General features: G+C 36.9%; 1 protein-coding gene across 1 annotated transcript; it reads right to left on the bottom strand.

Annotated features, from left to right (window-relative positions):
• Window positions 1-881: 881 nt before the first annotated feature.
• On the bottom strand, window positions 882-22,466 carry RBM5 (RNA binding motif protein 5). Its single transcript, XM_063292003.1, has 25 exons — window positions 22,344-22,466; window positions 21,582-21,635; window positions 18,230-18,440; window positions 17,655-17,816; window positions 16,512-16,581; window positions 15,981-16,054; window positions 13,842-13,925; window positions 11,283-11,343; window positions 11,061-11,126; window positions 10,151-10,311; window positions 9,600-9,697; window positions 9,073-9,160; window positions 8,440-8,517; window positions 7,219-7,282; window positions 6,649-6,740; window positions 6,144-6,222; window positions 5,606-5,697; window positions 4,980-5,141; window positions 4,221-4,367; window positions 4,064-4,135; window positions 3,701-3,880; window positions 3,161-3,235; window positions 2,495-2,592; window positions 2,279-2,408; window positions 882-1,521 (listed from the first exon to the last, which is right to left on the bottom strand). Exons 2-25 carry the CDS (start codon window positions 21,596-21,598, stop codon window positions 1,396-1,398), a joined length of 2,487 nt encoding a protein of 828 aa, XP_063148073.1. The 5' UTR covers window positions 21,599-21,635; window positions 22,344-22,466; the 3' UTR covers window positions 882-1,395.
• Between the last annotated feature and the right edge of the window lie 189 nt (window positions 22,467-22,655).

The following is a 22,655-nucleotide window of genomic DNA, read 5'->3' on the forward strand; positions in this document are numbered from 1 at the left end:
ACATTCAGGCTCAAATATAGGCCAGAAGTTACAAAGTTATTGTATTTGTTTCATGTTTAGGCCTGTATATATGCATTAACTGTGTTCTTAAACTAAAAATAAAGAAACTTACCTCTTTAACATGAAGCTGCCCAAGTTTAAAGTAATTTTTAAAAAAAATTGTTATCTCCCAGGGAGCCCCTAGTGACCTCTCACGGAACCCTGGCTGAGAAACCCTGCCTTACATTATCTAATTATGAGCTACAGCTCATGGCTGTATAAAGTCCACGTGGCGGGAAGTGCAAGAGTTATCTGGAACAATTTGAGTTTATAATTTTCTTTTTAGCATATTAGCATTTGGAAAGTAAAAAGGTACAAAGTAAAGGCGTATCCGACCTTCAGATGGGATAAGCTAGCAACAGTGATGTTCTGTAGAAAAATATTTACATTTTTATTCCTATGTTATAAAGGTAGTGTAGCATACAGGAAGGAGAGTAGTTCTGATGGTGCTTTGATCTCTGCAGGAACACCATGGAAATACTGAGCCCCAAACCTCCGCCCTCTCCCAAGAGGCTGTAATGCCGTGGCCAAGCAGATTCAGCCTATTTAGTAACCCTACATCTAAATTTCCTATGGAGAGAACAAGTATACCATAGGCTCCAAATCAGACTGCACACAGCTCAGAGGAAAAACAAGTCTGCTGCATCTGCTGCAGTCTCTACATGTAACTTTTCTATGATTAAAGTTCCTATCTAGTTTTCTTGGTCCAGCACTGTATTTGGTCGCACAGCTCCCCTACTGATCAAGACGAAGCCAGTCCCCATGCTCATCCCTGATTTTCTACTTATGATTAATTTAAACTCATTTATTTCACATCACGAAATAAACTCACCTTCCATATGGAGAAACCAAGTTTCGTTCAGGCTTTATTTCTTTTTGAAAGAAGTCTGGACTGGCATCTAGAATCAAAATCTTCAAAAAATCTATACAAATACGTATCTTACAAAATGTACAGGAAACCTTGCCAAAAATGAGAAACAATACAAAGTAAGCAGAGTACAGCAGTGTCAAATCATATTAACACTTCCTCAACTGCTCCACAGGACAGAAGTGGCTTTTAGATTACACAAAACTCTGAACACAACACATTAATTTACACTATTTACAGAAATGTATAAAGATGCAGTATCTTCTTTTTAACTTGTTGGGGTTCTTCCAACACGAAGCCACAGTGCTTTGCGTTCTATGATCTATCATGTACCAAGGAAAGCATCGCATGCTGGAAGGAAAGGAAAACCTAAAACAGAAGTGATGAACTCTAACCCACAAGTAATATACTGCAGCGCCTCCAAGGCCTTAAAGGTTTTAACAGTTCGGAAGAAGAGTGAAACGTTATGCGTCCAACATGGATAAAACTTATTCGATTTCAGTGAATCGGGCAAACATAGCTTTCCGCACTGCATCTTTGTACGAGTCAGCCGTAGAAACACCGTAAGAACTGCCTTTTGCTCCAAGCCCAGCTCCCCTCATTCTCACTTGAGCCTGCAAAAGAAAATAGACATTTTAGCAGCTTCAAAGAACACCCTGAACATTGCCATGGTAGTTTTATCTTGCACACTTCCGCCTTCTATGTACGAAGAAGGCATCATTTAAGCTCATTTTAGGAAAGTAACTAGAACTTACTTTTTCAACAGTTATTAAGTAAGACCTTTGCTAGCTCAACAGCTTCCAGCCTATGGTCTGGAGATCACTCATGGTCGCAAGTTACTTTCTGGTTTGGGCAAAATAAACTAAATTGAAGAGCAACTCTATATAGCCAAAATGTCCTGAGATTATCAAGTTTTGCAAGATTTTAGTGGCAGTCACTTGTGTCATAGTACCCACAAGTGCTATATTGCCAGGGAGTTTTGCTGGTATTATCACAATCTGTGTGAATAAAACAGAAAGGAACCACTGTCCTAATGATGCATTTAATATGTGGATTTTTATCAAGTACCTGGAATTAGAAACCACATTATTGTCAAGATGGTCCTAAAAATGATCTGAGGGAACAAATCAAAAGTACACTCAGAGAAGGCTAGATTCTATATAAGGGAATTTTACTAGTTTTCATGGGAATTAAAACACTTCCATTAAATTATAGGAAAATCTTCCACCGCAATAAATACCGTTCTGGCCGCTGATGGTTGCACCCAGAAGCCAACAAGTTTTTTAACTGATCAGCAAAATGTTTAAAAATCTCTATTTTCTAAAATTTAGCATAATTAAATTCAGTGTTCCAATACAGATTCATGCTCACCTCAATTGGGGCTGTGATGCCTTGACATTTCCTTCCTAATCCTGAACCTTCCCTCCACCCCATAGCCTGCAGCATTTTGTTGCCAATATTGCTATGGTCAATTCCATCTTTTGTGGGCTGTTCATAATTCCTGTAGAAAAGCAATGAACAGTTAAAGCTAAAAAAATTCTGGGAAAATTTTTCCAACAGTAATTGTAATATCCTTCAAATACATACACAGTGCCTGCATCAAATACTTTTTTCCGCTTTGGCTCAGGTGGCTCTGGGATACCATATTTCTCACGTCTTTCAGCTGCTCTGTCTCTGTATTTCATCTGAAATTAAATAAATTCCATTATCACATGCTGTTATCCTCTTGCTTCAAAGTAAGAAAAACAATGTTAATTGAAGCAGGAAAAGACAGAGGAGGAAACCTTCAGTAGCATTTGCTAACCAGAGGACCCTATTCTGCTGCCACTAAAGTGGGTGATTTTCAGAAGATTTGTTACCTAATTTTATGTTGTTAAAAACAGCACTCAAAAGAGCCATATTAGAAAGTTCTGAACACAACGAACAGAACTCATGGCACAATACAGAGCAATAGTTTGATTAAGCAGTTCATCTGATTAAGCAGTTCATCTAACATATATACCACAAAAGATCAGAAAGCATGGTAATGTTATCTTCTGTGTGCCCCAATCACTATGTCAGTTAACCAACTAACATCTACTGTCTCTAAATGCCACGGGCAAGAAATCTGTCTTCCAACTTGTTTCAAGTATGTTTAAGTTGCAGCTCAGAATGTTTGTTTTCCAAATCTGTGAACTGTAGCAAAGGTTGTGTGATGCTTCTGCTTGGAAGGTAAACATGATTCTTTGTATTTATGGTCCTTATGATACTAACCTCTCTCTCACGCATTTCCAAGGCTTCAAGTTCTTGTTCAGATAGCCTAGATCTCCTGTAAATGTCCATATTTTGCTACAGAAAGAATAATATAACCAGTGAACTTGATAAATGAAGACTGATTTAGGTAGCTAGTAACATGCATAACCTTTCTGATGTAGAGTACTCAGACAACAATATAAACTAATATTATAAATGATATAAATCAAATAGTTGAGGTCATTAGTCTCCACTCATATATTTAGTAAAGTTCCTTTTCTGGTTGAAAAGAAAATTACACTTGGTAATCGCATGTGTAGACCTTTGGGGGTCGCACCCAAGGCTTTCCAGAGCTGCAAGCAGCCCAAAGCCTCAAATCGTGCATTTCTAATATCCCCTTCATTCTATCGATGTTGCTTGCCCATTTTGTATATCAGTACATCACTACTATACTCTAACTGCCTCGTTGCTGAAGAAGTGGCACACAAATATAAGCCTGTATGTACATAAATGGATAGACTGTAAAATGTCTGTGTTTATTGATTTGAAATAGGTTGTTACCTTATGCAGGTCAGAAAGCTGCTGATGCCTGACGAGAGCGTCTTTGTTTGGAAACTGTCTTCTACATAACAAACACGCTAACTTTTTCCAGTCTGTTAACTTTTCTTCCTCATTCTCCAATCTCTCCAAGAAATCTTCCTCATTATCACTATCCCCACTGTAAGCAGCCACCAAACCACGCTATAAAACAACATTGAACAGTTGTAGTCAATAAATTACTGAAAGGGGTAGCAGCGAATTAATAGGCTGCATCAAAGAACAGCACATGATACAGGATTCAGTGTGGGAAAGCAACATCAAGCTCCTGAACATTTCAAACCATCGAAAAAGCACAAAAGTGAGTATAGATTTCTGTACACTCACTTTCAATGGATTATCATCATCACCATTCTTTATCACTTCTGTTATTATTTGCTGTCTCTCAGACAAGGTGCCCTAGAAAAAGAAGACGACTGTAAATCCAAAGTCCACATGGGATGGACTTCTTTTGCATTCCCTGAGCTAGCAGTCAACGTTTTACCTTTTTCTCAAAGAGAGCAAAACCAGCATCTGCTGCTGCAGATTCTCTTCTTTCTTCTTCTCTTGCATTAAGAGGCTGAAAGCTGTTCTTGAAGTTCTCCTTCTGTTTGTTTAAGCTCTTAGCCCAACGTTCCATGTCTTTAGCAATCTGAGCAGGAAAAAAGAGTAAGCTGATTCAGACTGTGTGTATATTAAACCAAGACTGTATGTATATTATTTCTTTCTCTGCCATCATAGCATTTCAGGTTATTTCCACATCAACTGATCTTCGCAAATTACTCGGTGAAAATGGAAATCTTTCCTACAGCCAATTTTCAACACATGGTCAGAAATTAAAACTATTTTCCTCAGCTCAGACAGCAATATCTCTGAACTAGCACTTAAATAACATAGCAAAAACCACTGCATCGCAAATCCCTAGCTACTCATTCATTGCTTCTCTTGTACACACATTTTCTCTTCCTATCCCACCATGAAGCTTCCATGGGATTCTTAACATAACATAATAATATATAGCTGCTTATTTATTTATTTTTCAAATTTCTATTACTGCCCATCTCTCCCAAAAGGGGGACTCTGGGCGGTTTACAATAAAATCAAAATTTTTAAAAGCATGTAAATGACAATATCACAAACCAATAAATAAAGAGAAAATAGATATAAAATCCAAGAGGCGAACATCTTATTCGTTGGGGAGAGATCTTCTTATATCAAACAGAACGTTAAACTTAGGAATAGCAACTTTCATTTTAATTATCACCTGTTGAGCTGTTTTACTCTTGGGTTTCTCTTTCTTTTCTTTTCCTTCTTTAGCTGAAGGTGCGTTACTTTGCTGATATGACGTGCCTTCTGCTGCAGGCATATAGGTCTCTTTCTCACCGTCCCAGTACAGATACTGTTGTGTAACAGCATTGTAATAATACTGAAAGGGAAAGCAAACTATTTTTCTTTCATGCAGAGAAAATTACTGTTACTTCCTAACAAAGAACAAAGTTGAAATGAAGTTATATTAAGGAAGCAATCTGCAGCCATAATTTCGGCATTTAGGGATTACATGAATTCCTATTATTTAATTCCTATTATGTAGCTAGAGATTCCTTCCAATGATACTTGAAATGAATCTGATGCTAGAGGCCTGCCAGTAAAATGATCATATTGCACCTTTGAACAAAAAAGGTATTTGCGTGCTCCGGTACAGCAAACATACACATCAGGATACGCTGGTCCATATACATTCTAAAACTAGCCGTCCCAAACAATGGCAGATCTGTAAACTGGATTCTCGCTGTTACTATACCAGGACCACGAAGCATATTGTTTCTCAAAGTCTCTGAACTTCCAACTCAAGAGTACTTTTACTCTTGAGGAAAAAAGAGAGTTGTTTACCTGAGAATTTGGATCATAATACAGTCCAGTTACAGGATCATAGTAGAAACCCGATGATTCATCATACTGGTATGTTGAAGTATCTGGAATGGCTGTAAATTGAATGGATAAGCTACTGAGAAGTTATTTGGATTAAACTATTGCTTTTAAAACCAAAAATGTTATCTTGAATTCAAGGATAGATACATTGATAGATCTCAATGTAGGACAAAGAAAATATTGCCTTAGAATTCTGCTCATTAGTGAAACAAATGAGCAGTTTCTCTTTTGCTTTATCCCTTCAATGTCTACTTTAAGAAGTATTTTCTCTCTCTCTCTCTCTCTCACACACACACACACACACACACAAACACACCGCTTTTCCCCCCATACATTCCCCAATCCTCCAGACAAGTAGAAGTTATCTTCTGGATTTACATTTCAGGAAAAGAGTACTTTCTTAGAGTAACCATTCTGAGTATAAATATGAACTGTAAAGGAAGCAATAGTTATTTTCCACTATCCAATGCTTCATCTAGCGGTAGTTAACCTCACTTACCATACTTGGTGCCAGGAATTATACCAGTTGGAGAAGTGGATGGCACTTGAGAACTGGTACTTGGCTGCGCAGCCTGTGTCTGGAGAAAAGAAACCCGTATCAGAAATTTAGAAGGCCATAGCATTTATACAAGAATACACAGATTTTCTTCAATACACTTTTATATTGAGAACAAGCAATTTATGTATATGTGTGCTTATTCAAACATACAAAGACAGCATATGCAAAATTTATTTTAACTGTAGGTCAACAGTTCTTGAGAACCTTAGTTTTGTACACACAAGCCTACATTCAATTTCTACTCAATTACTATCTCAGGCAAGTCAATACTTCTCTTAATCCACAAATCGGTATCTGTGTAACTTAATAGGTAAGAATTGCAATTTGAAGAGTGCTATGAAAATTAAGATGTACACTCATTAAAATAATTCCACCTTGCATTTATGCATTAAAGCTCTACACTAAACCAAGATATCTGCAACAGAAGACAACAGTATTTATTTACCGGACTATCAGCTGAACTGGTCTGTTGATTATATAACTGAGGACTCTGGGAAACAACAGCTGCCGTAGTTGTAGCAGCAGTAACTGGACCACCTGCCAATACACAGCTCATTAGACATTCCATAGAAATCTCAAAATCTAGAATACTAGAGACAATTGGAGTGCCTTGATAATAACAGAATGTGTTCCAATATTTCCTCACATTAAATAGCTTTATTACTTTATATGCAAGCTCTGTGAATTGAGGCTTCAGATGAAGACATCAGTGCCTCTATTTCCAGACTGAGACGTTTAAAATGGTTTAGCAATTTCATTTCCTGGGGGAAAGATTACCGTTAACTATTATTGAGTATCTGCCACAATACTTCATGCAGACAATTGAAGTTAACTCAAGTCCCTAAGCTGGGGTCTTACCTGAAAGATGAATACTGCTCTGAAGACATACATGGCAAAAGTATCAATTTACCATAATTCTATTCTAGCCAGAGTTGAATCAAGTCAATTCAGACTGCCCATACACAATTATGGAAAAACAGAAGTTTGTTTCTGCGATACAAAGAGGAAAATTTACCAGAAGTGGTAGTTGTATCTGTGTCCAATGTTCCTGCTTGATTCTGGTAAAACTGCTGGTAATCCTGTGAACATTATGCAAAGAATCAAGATAAAGTTACCCTTTCATTATATGGAATCCTGTAAGGAATGGGGAGAAACCTCATCCGAAAAGTCAGTTACACGGGAGTTAAGAGAAAAAGCAAAATCCAACCTGTCCATCTAGGGAGTGGGCAGCAATCTTTATTACCCCTTTACATCCTTAGTCTTGTATACATAGGAAAGCCTTGGATTTGTTATTAAATCAGCCCTCTCATTTTGACAGGGAATTTAGTCTTTATCACATGCCCAGATATGAAATTGCATTTCCCAGTGCAAAGGGGAATTATCTCTGGAATCAGTGACAGTGCCAGCATTTACCACGTATTGTTTCCCCAGGAGTTGTGGAAAGGCAGAGAAAGATTTTAAGTCTCAGATCTATACAGCCCCACTCATGGGAGCTAGAAGACCCAGTCCCTGGGCATGGGCATGTACAAACACACCTGATTAAGAATTCAAATCAAGTGAACAGAAGGAAAGTTCCCCCTATAGCTATTGTCCTCCAAGCATTCCTTTGTTCTGAAGTTAAAAGGATGACTATCAGAAAGAAGGCCTTCTCAATTGCAACCCCTTGGACACAGAATCTTCTCCACATAAATTTGCGTAGTACCAACATCACATTCCTTTCAGGGCCAGGCTAAGAGATGATGATGATCATCATCATCATCATCTAAGGCCTTTTACATTTTTAACATTTCAACCTTATTTTGGTTCTTCATCTAGTCTGGCTTTTTATTTTGATTGGCTTTTGTATTGCATTTTTTCATGCTGACTTTGCAATGCTCCTTGCTACTAACTTTATAGTACAGTATTGTTTATTTAAGTTAATATGTTACCTCATTTTTAAAATGAAAAAAACAGAATTTGGCTGATCATATCATATATATAGCAAACAAATAAAAGTATCCTGCTCAATTCCCAAAGCTAACTCTATATTCCTATCAGATGGGACACAGGAGAAATTATATAAAAAGAAGCCTGCTTGATTTTAGGGTATTTTTCACTGCCTCAACTGCCCAATTCTCACCTCATGTCATAAAGCTTAAGGACTCCTTTCAATCCTCCTAAGAGATAGTTTAAAGAGCACAGAAAACTTTCCTCCTGTGAACTTCAAGTCACAGTTTCTAATACGATTTATAAATACCTGAGCGTATTGGTTGTAACCATCCTGCCCAAGCTGAAGGTAGTTGAAGTCAACAGTCCCACCTTCTCCACTCTGAGGCTATAAATTAAAGAAGTCGATTAAACAGCAGATACATCAAAGAGACTGTTCAAATGGATGCTGAAATCACTGCTGAAAATCTTGCTTTCCACTAGCATAGATTCCTAACTCTTTAGACAGGTGAGCACATTTGGAATTTTGAGAGCATGGTCAACATAAAGACTTTTTTAAAAAGCTTATTTATTAAAAGGCAAATTGATGAGGTTGCTCCCCAAAATTCCCCAGCCTCCCAGGATGTTGAGACCTCAATTTAGCTCTTTTATTCCCCCTACCTTTTCCTGGACATATTTACAAAGCACTGAGCTGCAACCCATCACTACTTTTATTGCCTAAAAATTCCTCTGACCAAAACACAGATGAAAATAAATCTCGTGTTTGATTTTATCACTGTTTTACAGCATGCTAATTCTCACTTTTTAAAAGAAAAAGAAGAAACTTTTAAAAATTAAAATAAAATCAGATAGACATCTATGGGGTCTGGAAGGACCAAGAGAAGCATCTGTGGATGCTCTACTGGAGACTCAGGAATTAGCAACTTTAAAAACAAATTCCTACCTGGGTTGATGACCACTGGGCAGCAGCAATGGCTGTACTAGCAACAGAGAAAGCACTGACACGATTGCCATCTGGGAGAAGCAAATCCCTGAAAATAAAAAGACAACTAAATCCATTTCACAGGCAACTTTACTAGATATCATAAGGAGCTTCAAAACAAAATTACTAGCAAAGTACAATGGGCCTCAAATGTTGCCTGACAAACTCATTGCACTGTTTTCCCAGTGCACTGTTTTCCCAGTGCACTGGAAATCAGAACAGTGTTACCCAGAAATGGAAAATAAATATGAAGATGTTTGATTCCATTACTTATCCAAATAAATGTTTAGATCCAAACATTTAACTGAAATCAAATCTACTACTAGGAAATAGGACTTCCATTTTTTAATGAATATACAAACAAAAAAACCTGGTTTTCTTTGTAAGGCTTAATAGTTTAAGACTGACAGTTATGCGATAAAGCAGCAATATAAATTTCCAATTGTATTCCATTTGAAGATTTGAAAGGTAACTTTAGTATAGCTCACTTTCTAGCACTTTTTGCAAAATCCACACCAATTGTTTTGCCATCTATTTTCAGAGGCGGCTGAAGACTCTGCAGAATCTGCAATAGTTGAGAAGCATCCTGGGAAAAAGTAATCGTTGGTATGAGACAAAGTTCATATTGATACATGCAATCATTGTCAAGAAGGAATTTTAAGAAAAAAAATCAACTACCAAAACTTCCTAAGAAAAAAAACAACAGTACATTGCATTTACTCATTCAATCCAGATTAAGATTTTGTTTAACTATAAAGGGAATTCATAGCTTGACATTAAAAAACACTGGATCAGGACATTAACAATTTTATGCTCAGAAATTAATAATATTACACCCTCTATCTGGGGTTTCTAAATCATATACATATTTCTATCAGGAAGATAAATCTGAAGATATTTGATTTCATTATTTAAGCAAATAAAAAAGATGGCACACATTTAAACTGAACTTCAATGCTACTACTAGGGAATATACACAAAAATCTAATACGGAATACACACAAAATCTGATACTGAAATAAAACAAAATATACCTTACCATGGCAGAAGACAACTGTACAAAGGCAAAGCCTCTATTCTGCTGGGTCTGTTTGTCTTTAATAAGGCGGATATTATTTACTGCCAGTGAGGCATATGGTGACAGAGCTGTCATGATTGATTCCACTACTGTATGAGGAGCTATATTTCTCAGAATAAGAGCTGTGGGAAGATAAAGGTATTGTTAAAACTTGTTTATCCATGATACAATAACAAAGAACAGATGTAAATAAAAGTCTGTAATGCACCGTAAGTAAAACAAGGAAAACACTACATAGTTATGAAATTCTGAAAAAGACCAGAGATTTGTTGCTATAATGCAGTTATGTATATGTTAGATTTTCTACCATAATACATGGTAGTGCAATCTTTTCCACACTCCCCAAAGTAGGGATGGAACAGGACAACCATTTGAGTTTAATTAAAATTTTTAAACAGTTACTATGTAATTGTCTTCTCACAAGTTTACAGGTAATGAAGTTGCTGCAGAGACGGCAACACTAAAGAATGTGAGGAAGAACTATCTGGTGTGGCTGCTGACTGAAAAAGAAGCAATAATAATACTGGGAAGAAATGAAAATGTACTCCAAGATGTGACAGTAGAAACTAACCAAAAGTGTGAAGGAGCAGAGAAAAAAGACATTACTGCAGAATTCAGCCTGAAGAACTAGGATAAAAAGGCAAAGCCCAATGTGTCAGTGCTGTTTATAGACAGAAGAATGTCATCCTTCCCATAAGTTGCCAGGTTACTCATGTTCTCCAGCAGCTTTAACTTGATTTTTCTCCCTCGTGAATTTAAGCTGAAAATACCCCCCTACAAAAGAATCTGTGTTGACTTCTGTGTAACAGGAACTACACCTACCTTTGCTAACCTATTCACAATACAATGTAATATGAGAGAGTTAACTCACTGTCACAGTAGTAATCCACAGACTGAACAGCCTCTGGTCCTCCAGGTGGCACTTCCTGCTCTGAATCTTCATCACAAAACAGGAGGAAAAACAAGTTTAATAACCAGAACCCTTGTTTTATAACATCAACAGACCTCTACCATGTCAGAAATGGAATTACATGCAGTTCAATTGTGAAATTAAAAAATTATGTTTAATATAACTTATGCAAACAGAACTTACCAAATTTATCTGCTCCACAACGGAAGCATTTTAGTCGCCTCCTGAAGTTGTAAAGGCAGCACTAACAAATAAACAAACCCATTACATTTTAGATTATACACCTGATCAAGCATTCTGTAGGACAGACCATATCTATAACAAATTGTTTTTAAAATACACTGTGATGGTGGTTTCATGTCATTACTGCACAGAACTACTAATGTCCATTTACTACTCAGTAAATTACAGTAAGGATAGCACATCTTGAAGTCAGAAGAGTTTGTTTGGCACCAACGAGCTTGACGATCAATTCAACTCCACAGTCTGTTATATCCAGGGCAATAAAAAGAGACTAGCTGGGTAAAACTAACAGAAAACACCATTTTGTTTGTTTCATTTCTACAGCTGCCCATCTCAACAAGTGACTCTGGGCAGTCTTTTTGGGGATGTTTCAATTCCTGGTATTACAATTTTAAACATTAAGCTCTGCGTATTTTTAAGGTCTGCATATTTTCAGGGAGCATCCTGAAATAGTGTTACAAAACTATTTCTAAAATCAATACTCTGAAAACAATTTCAGTATTAAAACATAATTTCTGCATAAATGAAACAGAATATTGTAATGAATTTTTAAAAAATCGGCTCACAAAATGATATTGATTCTAATGTTTTGATTACCAGATCTTAAATATTAAGTAGAGACAAATGGGTGAGGTAGGAGAATTAAGAGCTGCAACCCATGACTGCATGGTTATGGCAAGCTGAGTGCGAACTGACCTTCAAGCAGAAATTTGAAGTCATGGGTTGGACCGCTTTGCAGCGGTCAGGTAGAATTCTTTGCAGCAGAAAACATTTAATTCCTGGTTTAAAATTCAGGATCTCTTTTTTCTTTACCATTGTATTATTATTCAGTTGCAATACTGTTCATTTTAACTCAAAGGGAGTGGAAAGACTGATGTTTCCTTTCTGTGTGAATTTAAAATCTTAAATGCTGACCTGTGTAAAAGTGCAACAGCTACTGCTGACTGAAAAATGTATCTTGAGATCTTCCCAAACACAGAAGTAGCCAATGCAATATTCAAGTATCCTTCTTCAGACATTACACAGACCATAAGAGCAGATCACTAATAGTTTATTTTACTGAAAAGTAGCAGTCTTCATTAAGACTGGGGTTGAATCTGAATCTGCACTCTCAATAAATTTGGGAGAAACACTAATCCTATTCACTAAGAGTTATTTAAAAGTTATTTAAAACTCTAAGCATCATTTCCAGTGTTCTAAGCGTAGGGGAAGAAGAACTTTGTGTTCCAGAGTTTCATCCTGAGCTCAGGACTAAACAAGGTGCTTCTCTGAACGCTGTTTCAAATGTTTCAGCATCTTTTGATTGGCTAAAAAAAAAATACCAAACCACAGAGAGGACATTTAACTAACAAAGCAAGCTAAAGCTCCATCCCTGCTTCCACTAAGTAATAAGCAAAGAAGGGAAAACCATTTATCCCTACTGCCCACTTATCCACAAAAAACATTCGGGGGGGGGGGGGAGGCCAGGAGAGACCATGGGAAGGGTTGATGCAGGCCACATCTGAGTTGGGGGAGGCCAGGGGAGGGCTTGGGAAGCCTGGTGCAGGGCATGAGTGCAGGACCAGTTGTAAGTACTTGCTCAGTACCATTGCAACTTTCAATAGTCGGTGAATGAGGGTAAGCAAGGACTACTTGTAGCCAAATTTATGGCAACTACCTCCTCCCACCAGGAGGAAGTAGAATTTATGAGCTGTCCTGTTTATTGCATTATATTTTACTGATAGATTACCAAACACATTTGCATTATAGATATTAAGGATCTGCTGCAGTTTTCAAGATGCCAAATACTACTATTACTTTGTTTTTTGTGTTGAAGACAGGCCATATGCAAGCACGTACATTAGGAAGATACTTCAAGTCAATACACTGAAAAGTGTGTTTTTGCTATGACATCGCTCATGGGCTATAACCAAGTAAATCTATTGTTATTTAGTTCTGTGGCTGTGCAGGCAGGCTCTCCAGGCTGATAAAGGATACTCAACTATTGCATCCATTGCTTATGAGGATTGTAAAAAATGTTTACAACTTAAGAAAATTTATTTTATTCACTTATTTGAATACTCCCATAGAATCTTTTTATCCCCTTTGCGAATGTTTTACTAGTTGATTGTATAAGTAGCATTATAGCAGAGGGACAAAAAATAAGGGAGCAATTGGTTTATTTCAAATTCAGCAGCAGCATCCTGGCAGTGCTCACTGTACTTTCTTATTAATCCAGAAGTCATTATTTTAAAATACCATGTCATCATATGGCAATAACCATAATGGCTATTTCCACATTAACATACATGTTTTTATTAAACACTATTTACTTCTTTTCAGCACTTCCTATAAATTACTTTTTGCTAAGCTCTTTAATATTATCTGAGGTTAATCTTCAGGTATTTTATTCCTTACAAGCTTTACTAGAAGTGAATAGTATAAGAATGGCTAACTTGTAATTACTATGGAATCTGTTAAAAAAAATTAAAATATGCCTTTGCAAAAACACTGCCTTACCTTGTTACAAAGCCAATCTTCAAATTTAGGTCTGGGATTGCTGTAATGCATTGCAATTTGTTTCCCTTGAACCAACAGTTTTTTCTGCAAAAAAAGCACATTTAGTTATTCCAGTATCACAGAACATGTGTCCATTTTCCCATGGTAGAGCACACTTCGGAGGATTCAGTGCTCATGAATTAAATGGACAAGATATGGGGAGGATGCAGAGAACCAACCACCGCCTCCTACACTCTGCCCATCCAATCCTGCAGGACATGGGCAGTAAGAAAATGGGATGTGCAATAAAAGCAAACAGAATCAGGGAAGGTTGATCAAGCTGCCAAACTAAGTGCTGACATGGAACCAGAAGCGTCTCTAAGGAGACCGAGATTCCTAAAGACATAGCAAAACACTGCTTTAAAGTATTAAGTGACTGCTTCACTTCTTTCCCCAACACTAGAGTTTTAAAACTTCAAAACATATGAATTGTTTTCAGTTGTTTTCTTCATGATGTGCCCTTGAAAGTAAAATAATTCTTGTCAAGACGACCCTAATTATACTTCTAAGAAGCTAAATTAAGTCAGGAACTGAACACATGTTCAGCATAAATGTTTACTGACTAACATTATATGAAAACTCGTTTGGAAAAAGCTACCGTGTGACGAATAGGAAGAAAGACACAATATCCTAACATTTAATAACCAAATTAGACCGCCCGACTTTTTGCCAGTACAGTAATGGTTTGTTTTGCTTTTAGTGCCCCTTCACACTTAACAGAATACTGGATTAGCTACTTAAATGTATAGAAAGAAGCCAAGTTTCTGAACTTTAAACTTTGTTCCTAAATATCCAAAACCTGTATCCCCTCTAAATCCTGCAAGTCTTTTATAGCTCTTCATTCAGAGAGATGCACCTTTAAATGTGTCCAGGGATTGTGTATGTCAAGGAAACAATGATCCAATCTTAAAGTGAGATCTGACTTCAGTAAGTCAAATTCTAATAGAAATAGTATTAAGAGCTTAAAAAGATCTAACAGGCCTATGGTGCAAGTTTCATCTTTTATTGCTAGATTAGGAAAATGAGAAAACGGCCCAGAACTGGAATATGCACACAAACAAAATATGTTGGCATATTTACAATATATCATGTTTGTCTGACCGTTAACAGCAACAGGGCCACTAGGGAGGCTCAACTAGTTCTTCCCTAACACTAGTGTGGTTATGTTGGAGTGGATTTGAAACTGATTCAAGATGAAAACTGATACAGCTTTGTATATATTAAAATTGTGATTTTACAATTTGCTACCCTAATTTTTCCAGGCATTCATTTATGGACCACAATTGCATGCTATATAAATCATATAGAACAGCTGTTGCATGCAACAATTAGCTATTCCTTCAACTTAATTGTTGTGGTGGTTGGCCATGGCATGAATTTAAGAGCAAGACACAATGTCCTAACATTTTACAATCAAAAATAGCAGTGAAATTCACATTAAAATCTTTTTCAGACTTTGTAATGAAACAATAGCTGTAGTTTTGCTCCTTATATTTTTAATTTTCTCCAGCTGCACAAGCCTAGCTGCACAGCAATTCAGTAAAGGAGTAGTTGTTCTATGAAGAACTGCTGGATCAAAATACCAAAGCATATCAATGCCTTGGAAATATACATTTTAATTCTATACTAGTTTCTGTATTTCTCATTTACATTATTCTTACTCATCATTTTATAAGCCCCTCAGTTGCCTTTTAGAAGCATTACTTCATTTGTTGAATCATACTAAAAATGTATGTCTTTCCAGTTATAGTTATTTCTATATAACCTGTAAATTTCATTTCACAGCTATTGATAGCATAAAGCAGAAGTCTCTCTAGCTGAGTATGTAGTAAGTTTTAAAGAAATAATAGTGAAAGACCAAACAAATTAAATGCTTTGAGGTAGCATATTTTTTATAGAAGGTAGATGGTCAAAATGTAGTTTTGTGCATTGCTATGTAATCTTAATAAAAATTTTAATATATACAAAGCATTTCATTTTAAGGAAGTTATGATTTTAAAACAAACCACTCCTTCATTCAGTTTTTTATTTACTCCTTTTTAAAAACTGTACAGACTTGTTCCATGTTCAGGAATATCTAGACTTTGTGAGTGAAGCAACCTGATTGGCTTCCATCCAGCTGGTAGCATCTTGAAAGTGATAAAACTCCACGAAGGCGAAACCACGGCTTACACCTAGAGACAGCATTCAGATATAGACGGGATACTTGTGTTAGTCAGTTCCTTTAAAACAGGTGAATCTCTCTCCAACTGCTTCATTACTTCATGACAAAGCAGTTTTATAAATGCGACGTCAACTGTGAATTTGCTTCTTGTTTTGCCATGGCAAGGAAACCAAGCTGCATTAATAGGCTACTTTCCACTTCAACGAGATCCATGTTTAAAGATAACCATGCAATGGATTACTAAAATTTAAGAATCAAATTTATGGTGTTACTTACCGACATGTTTTTTAATATATAAAAAACTGAAGACTTCTTCCACTATCTATCGCCTTTCAAAAGGCTAAATTCCTTATCCATGGCAAACCTTTCATTTTGCTTTGTACTTGCAGGTGAAGGGGAGTTTTGGAAAATGCTTTAGGCCTGGGGAAGAGGAAGGCTGTGCCAAAAAACTAGGTTAATGCTCTCACCTGTCTTTCTCTTCATCAATCTCACATCTGCAGGCCGAGGGCCTTCACAGGATTCAATGATCTCTCGTATCTATATGCAATTTTAATAATACCGTTAATATCAGTATTCACAAACTAAGCAAAATTAGAGAAAAGCAAAACAAGTAATAGCCTGGTATTACCATGACTTCCAACATGTGTAATTATTCTAAGTACTTAGAATTTGAGTTAAGAGTAATCAAAGGATTTCATAGCTAAAATAAACTAGGAATCCTCAGGAAAAAAAAATCTGTGTCATTGTTATATGGTCCAAAATTTATAGGTGCTAATATTCAGCTAAGTTGAGCCTCGCGTGGTGCAGTGGTAGGCGGCAGTACTGCAACCAGAACTCTCCCCACGACCCGAGTTCGATCCCAGCGGAAGCTGTGTTCTTGGGTAGCTGGCTCAGGTCGACTCGGCCTTCCATCCTTCCGAGGCTGGTAAAATGAGCACCCAGCTTGCTGGGGAAGGTGACGAATGGGGAAGGCAATGGCAAACCACCCTGCTATAGTCTGCCAAGAAAACGTCGCGAAAGTGGCGTCTTCCCAAAGGGTCAGACATGACTTGGTGCTTGCACAGGGGACCTTTCACCTTTCACAATCTTCAGCTATGTAAACTTATCCCTTTTATGTAGATGCTAACCATGCTGAGGTTCACCAATTTTCCAAGGTATTTCAAAATACAGATTTTAATTCCAGAATTTATGATGCAATGCTCTGCTTCTGAACCTTTTTGAGTTACTGCTGCCAAAATAAAAAACCTCTAAAATGAGCAATCCTGTGGAAATCATTGGGGGGGGGGACTATAGTAAGAGGCACACAAAGGATTTCAACAAAGCTCTTCCTTTTAATCAGGGGAGTAGCTACCAGCGAGTCTTTCTTCCACAGAAAAAAATTCAGATTTTTTTAAGTGGCAGGGGGAAGGGGGAATAATCTTTCTTAATTGCAAAAAAAATTGAATACAAGGCATGGAGACTAATTTCAGTATTAGTAATTGTTAAACATTCATTTCTGAAATATGAAAAAAATGTTAAGAATATTAAGACACTTTCAGTGTTGTAGACTATTTAAGAAAGAATTATTCTGCAAACTTGAATGTTTAAGTCAAGAATAAAGTGTTAGTTACATCATAGTCCGTAACAGTAATAGGGAGCCCACGCAACATGATGGTCTTGCTTTCTTTTTCATCATTTATGTCATTTCTGTAATCATGTTCTCCGTAGTCTCCATCAGAATGATAACCATCTTCCGATTTATCACTATTACGTCGCTCACGTTCACGCTCTCTCTGTCAAGTAATCAGGCAATTTAAGAAATGTAATATAGCAATGGAAAATTAATTCCACAACGTTTTATTTAAAAAATTAAGGATTTAAACATTATACCAATATTCCAACAAGAATAATTTTTTAATTAGAAAATGTTGTTTCAGTCTGCTATGTTCTATAAATACTTTCTATGATTTTTACAATGCCATTTCTATATAAAAAGTAAAGACCCCCCAAAATCAAATGTGACTGCTGGTGACTGATTACATGAAACACGCCTGTGTAGCTTGCTTGGCAACAAGGAGATAATTTGCCACTGCCTTCTTCCACTTATTCTTAAGTCCAACCAGAAAATATACCAATTATTAATTTAGCAAAAGAATATTACACACTTATTTATCCAAATTCCAAAATATATCATCAGCTATCTCACCTCAGGGCTGTCATAATCTCTACCATCATAATCTCGGCCATCATAATCCCGACTATCATAATCTCGATAATCATCGTATCTGTCGTTTCTACGTTCCTCACTAGACCTTTTATAGTCAGAATCCCGTCGACGGCTTCTGGAGTCCCGATCATCCCGATCTTCCCTATCTATGATAGAGCCGTATCTTCCACTCCTTTCAGTTCTGCTCACACTGCACACAGAGTTTGTAAAGTCAAATAACTTGAAGACTGCAACATTCACGCAAGGATTGTATAATAAAAACCGAACAGAATGGTATAACAAAATCACCATATAGTTGGAAATGTTTGCCAGTATTTAATTACATTTTGCATGCATTCCTTTTCTTCTAGAAAGCCTGTGAATCTCAGTCAAGACAATGGAGTTTCTATGTTACATTAAACCATACTCTGATTTGTCTAGTTAGGACTTTTATTTTTTTATTTTACTTTCTATCCCGCTTTTATTATTTTTATAAATAACTCAAGGCAGCGAATATACCTAACACTCCTTCCTCCTCCTATTTTCCCCACAACAACCCTGCAAGGTGAGTTGGGCTGAGAGACTGTGACTGGCCCAAGGTCACCCAGTTGGCTTTCATGCCTAAGGTGGGAGTAGAACTCCCAGTCTCCTGGTTTCTACCACGTTGCCTTAATCACTAGACCAAACTGGCTCTATTGTCTGTGTGTGTGTGTATGTATGTATGTTTTACATTTCTTCTACTTTTAAAAAATATTTTATTAAAGTTCAAAACCTTACAGTTCTTAAAAAAAAAACTAGTTTGCAGTATTATGTGTAAATTAAACAGCTATACAACAGTAAGTATTATATAAAAAACTAAATACTTTAAAAAAGAAACCTAACCTGTTGTATTTTTTAAAAAAAAGCTATATGGTGAAGGGAAAAACTTTAATAAATCCTATACTAAACCACCTAAAGAACCAGAGAGACAGAGTAAACCCCTAGGAAATAAGGGAAAATATGTGAACTCAGGCAATCATAGGTCATTAAACAAGCTAGGTATACGTAAGTACTACTGTACTCATGCTGGAACATTCCAGAATATTCTGGAACCTTCTGTTCCTCCACCAGATAGAACCAATCTTCTTATTCCAGGGGTAGTTCAGATATTTTTATAAATGGTTCATGAAGGTCCAGACATGATCTGGCCCTTAACTAGTACACCATGTTTAGAATACCAGAAACTGCTTCCAGTTCAGCAGGTGAGCTTCCAGAAAACTACCACATCAACCCTGGAACTACAGGACCGGAATGGTCCAGAGGAGAAACAGAATATTCTGTTCTTAGAACAGTAAATTTTGTGTTCTTACTACAAGCCATGGAAAACAAATTGATAAAACTTTAACTGCAATAAAATTGGAAGGTATCTACATCAATCATATTTAACACCTTATACATAAAACACTCTTATGACATGATTCATGTTAACTAATTGATAAGATGTGCATTCAAAATCTGAACGGCTTGTTCTTGTTTCTTCCAAACTCAGAATAAGATCATCCATGTTCCAGAGTTTTGGCCTAAGAATGGAACAAAACAGTATCTTTGACTGTCTCCAACTGACTTTAAATTCTTTAGGGTCCCTCCTTAAGAAGCTACACTCTTACTGTCACTGGATGAAGAGAGGTAAGAGAACAAATGGGGATGAGGGAAAGCTACGTAAGCACATGTTGAAATTGAGAACCACTGAATATAATAAAGACTGCTACTTGCCAAGTACATACTTTTATTGCTGTTTTTAAATTCTTTACACGTGGGTTGAGTAGAGCCATGTGCTTTCTTTTTCAGGAAAATTGCCAAATGCAAAATTCTACACTGTATTTTACAGATAGTGTAAAGACAGATACAGATGGTGTTATCTGTTCAGCCTTCAAACTACCAGATGTGAAAAGAAAGTTTGTACTGTACAAGTATGTGCCTCAGAAACAAGCCACAACAGCCTGAATATCTATTTTATTCATAGGTTGTATCACAATGATTTAATTGTATTAATTGCTGATTCCATTAATAAATATGGGAATGTTTAAGATGCTCAAAAAAGTTATTTCCTTGGCTGAATTTTCTGTAGTCTGAGTGGTTGAGAGCACTCTTCATAGACTACCAGCCCATTTACCACCCCTTAGGATGAAAAATGAAGTACAAGACACTTATTTCTAGTTCCTATTGTTCTTCATGACTAGGCATTCCAAATACCTATTTTGTTCCATGTTCTGAAGATCATTTTTTTTTTCATTTACACCTCTACTGGAATTGTTAAAAATCATTCAATTTTACTGAATATGTAACAGACATAACACATTATAAGTTGGCATTTCCTTCCTAATATGCATTTATTAGTAGCTGTGATATAGAAGCTCTACGGTTATTTATTAACTGGTTTGTTCAAAAGATGTGTTTTAAACTGCAATGTGCCAGGAGCTTGTGGGAATAAATTTGAAAAATAAATAAAATCACAAATGAACCCTGAGACTTTATACTCCACTTGCCCTATATTCTACTGAATATCTTGGAACTCATTTCCAAACATGCATAAGTCTGCCCAACTGAAATTGTATTCTCTGGACAAGGTACCAATGAATGGTCAAGGTAATTCTGCAATTTTGTTCATACCCTTTTAAACTTATTTTATATGATTTGGCTTATAGTTCCTTATTAAATATTATGTGGTTGTGAAACAAAAAAAAATCCGTCTTTATCATTTTCTGTTGACCCTAAGTCAGACCCAACATACATCCTTATTCATTGCTTCAGCTGTATGAAAAATGCATCCATTTATAGTTAACAGGTATTACCATTTTATCTTGTTTACTCAAATGTACAAATTAACAGCTATTTCTCTTTTCCTTTGAAAGGCAGAAGACAATGACTAATGGCCCCAAAATTTATAAAGCTTTCATTAATTGCTTTATTAAAAACATGTGTACCTTCCCTACCCCTAACTCAATCTTGACCTGAGAAAAACTATGGGGCTCAGACTGACACGGTGAATATTCATTTCAATGGGAATCATGAAGGAAACGACACACTGAAGTGGCTCCCTTCAGACTAAGCTAAGAAAATTCTAGCCTAATCTTTATTTTATTTATTTATCAAATTTCATCATTGCCCATCTCCCCCAAAAGAGGACAGGATTATTAAAAGGACAGGATGTATTCTGCTTTCCTCTTCATGCATTTTGTAACACTGAACTTCTTTACAAGGCCAGAATATTTGTATACTGCAAATGAGAACATTAACACTGAACTATCAAGTTCTAATTTTATTCACCAGCTTGCCTTCAAAATATAATCTGAACATTTAAATCATTACATACCGTTTGTCAGAACCCATCTCTTGCCTTCAATTCTTGATTAATCAGAATATCAATCTAGAAGTTTTTAAAAAATCAATGCATGTTAAAACAATGGTTACATAACCCTGCTATGAAAAATATCCCTGTAACATCGTATATGCAAATTAAAAATGGCCGTCCATACTTTAAGCCTATGCTGCCTCTACGAAGAAAAAAAAAAAGCTTAGTCAATGAAACAAATTGCCTACATCAAGCGAATCCAGACATGCTCGAAGTCTATTTAGGGGACATAAGCTCGCATAAAAATAGCAATTGGGTAAATTAAGAGCGAAAGAACCTCTATGTTCTGCAGTATTTCTTTCTACACAAGGCGCAGAGTGGCATTTAATGGTGGCTGTTCCTCCTAAGTCTCTGTCAGAAATACAGAACAACGGCACCGTACCTACAAAGACTGGTAACTGGAAAGGCAAATATGCGATTTGGAGAGTAGGTATGCCCACCTGGCCCCCCCCAAGCCCCGAATAAGAGAGGACGGTCGGATCGACCCACGGACGACTCATCCCACCGCACTATCGAGATCCATCAACGGGACCCGCCCTCTGCAGAAAATAGACCGCGGGGCTCTTTTAAGTTTCTAGCGCCTCTCCCAAATGGCTTTTTTAAAAGGCTACAAAGCGAATTAAAAACCCAATGGCGTCTTAAGAGCGAATTTATCATTTTGTAAGAGACAAATACGGATTCTTTACATTGAATAGCCTTATAAGCTTCAGGTTCGGTACTCACCGTGAACAAAATAACGGCTCACTGCACCGCAGCAGCCGCAACAACAACAAAAAAGCGCCACAGTTTCTCTGAAGGACTGTAAAATGGCGTCGGAATCGAGCTCACCGTCTTCTACCCACAATTCTCGGCAACCACCACCTCCTCCTCCTGGAAGCTTCCAGCAAGCAGCGTGCGCAAGCGTCGATCTTTCACTTCGCGAAGCACGCTGGGTGATGTAGTACGTTTCACCAGACCTCCAACGGGCATTGCGGGGAAGACCCTGAGAACAGTCGAGATGGTCTCTGCGTTTGTTTTCGTTCCATCGTCATAAAT

The sequence above is a fragment of the Candoia aspera genome, chromosome 2 (assembly GCF_035149785.1).
Source record: "Candoia aspera isolate rCanAsp1 chromosome 2, rCanAsp1.hap2, whole genome shotgun sequence".
Taxonomy (NCBI): Eukaryota; Metazoa; Chordata; class Lepidosauria; order Squamata; family Boidae; genus Candoia; species Candoia aspera.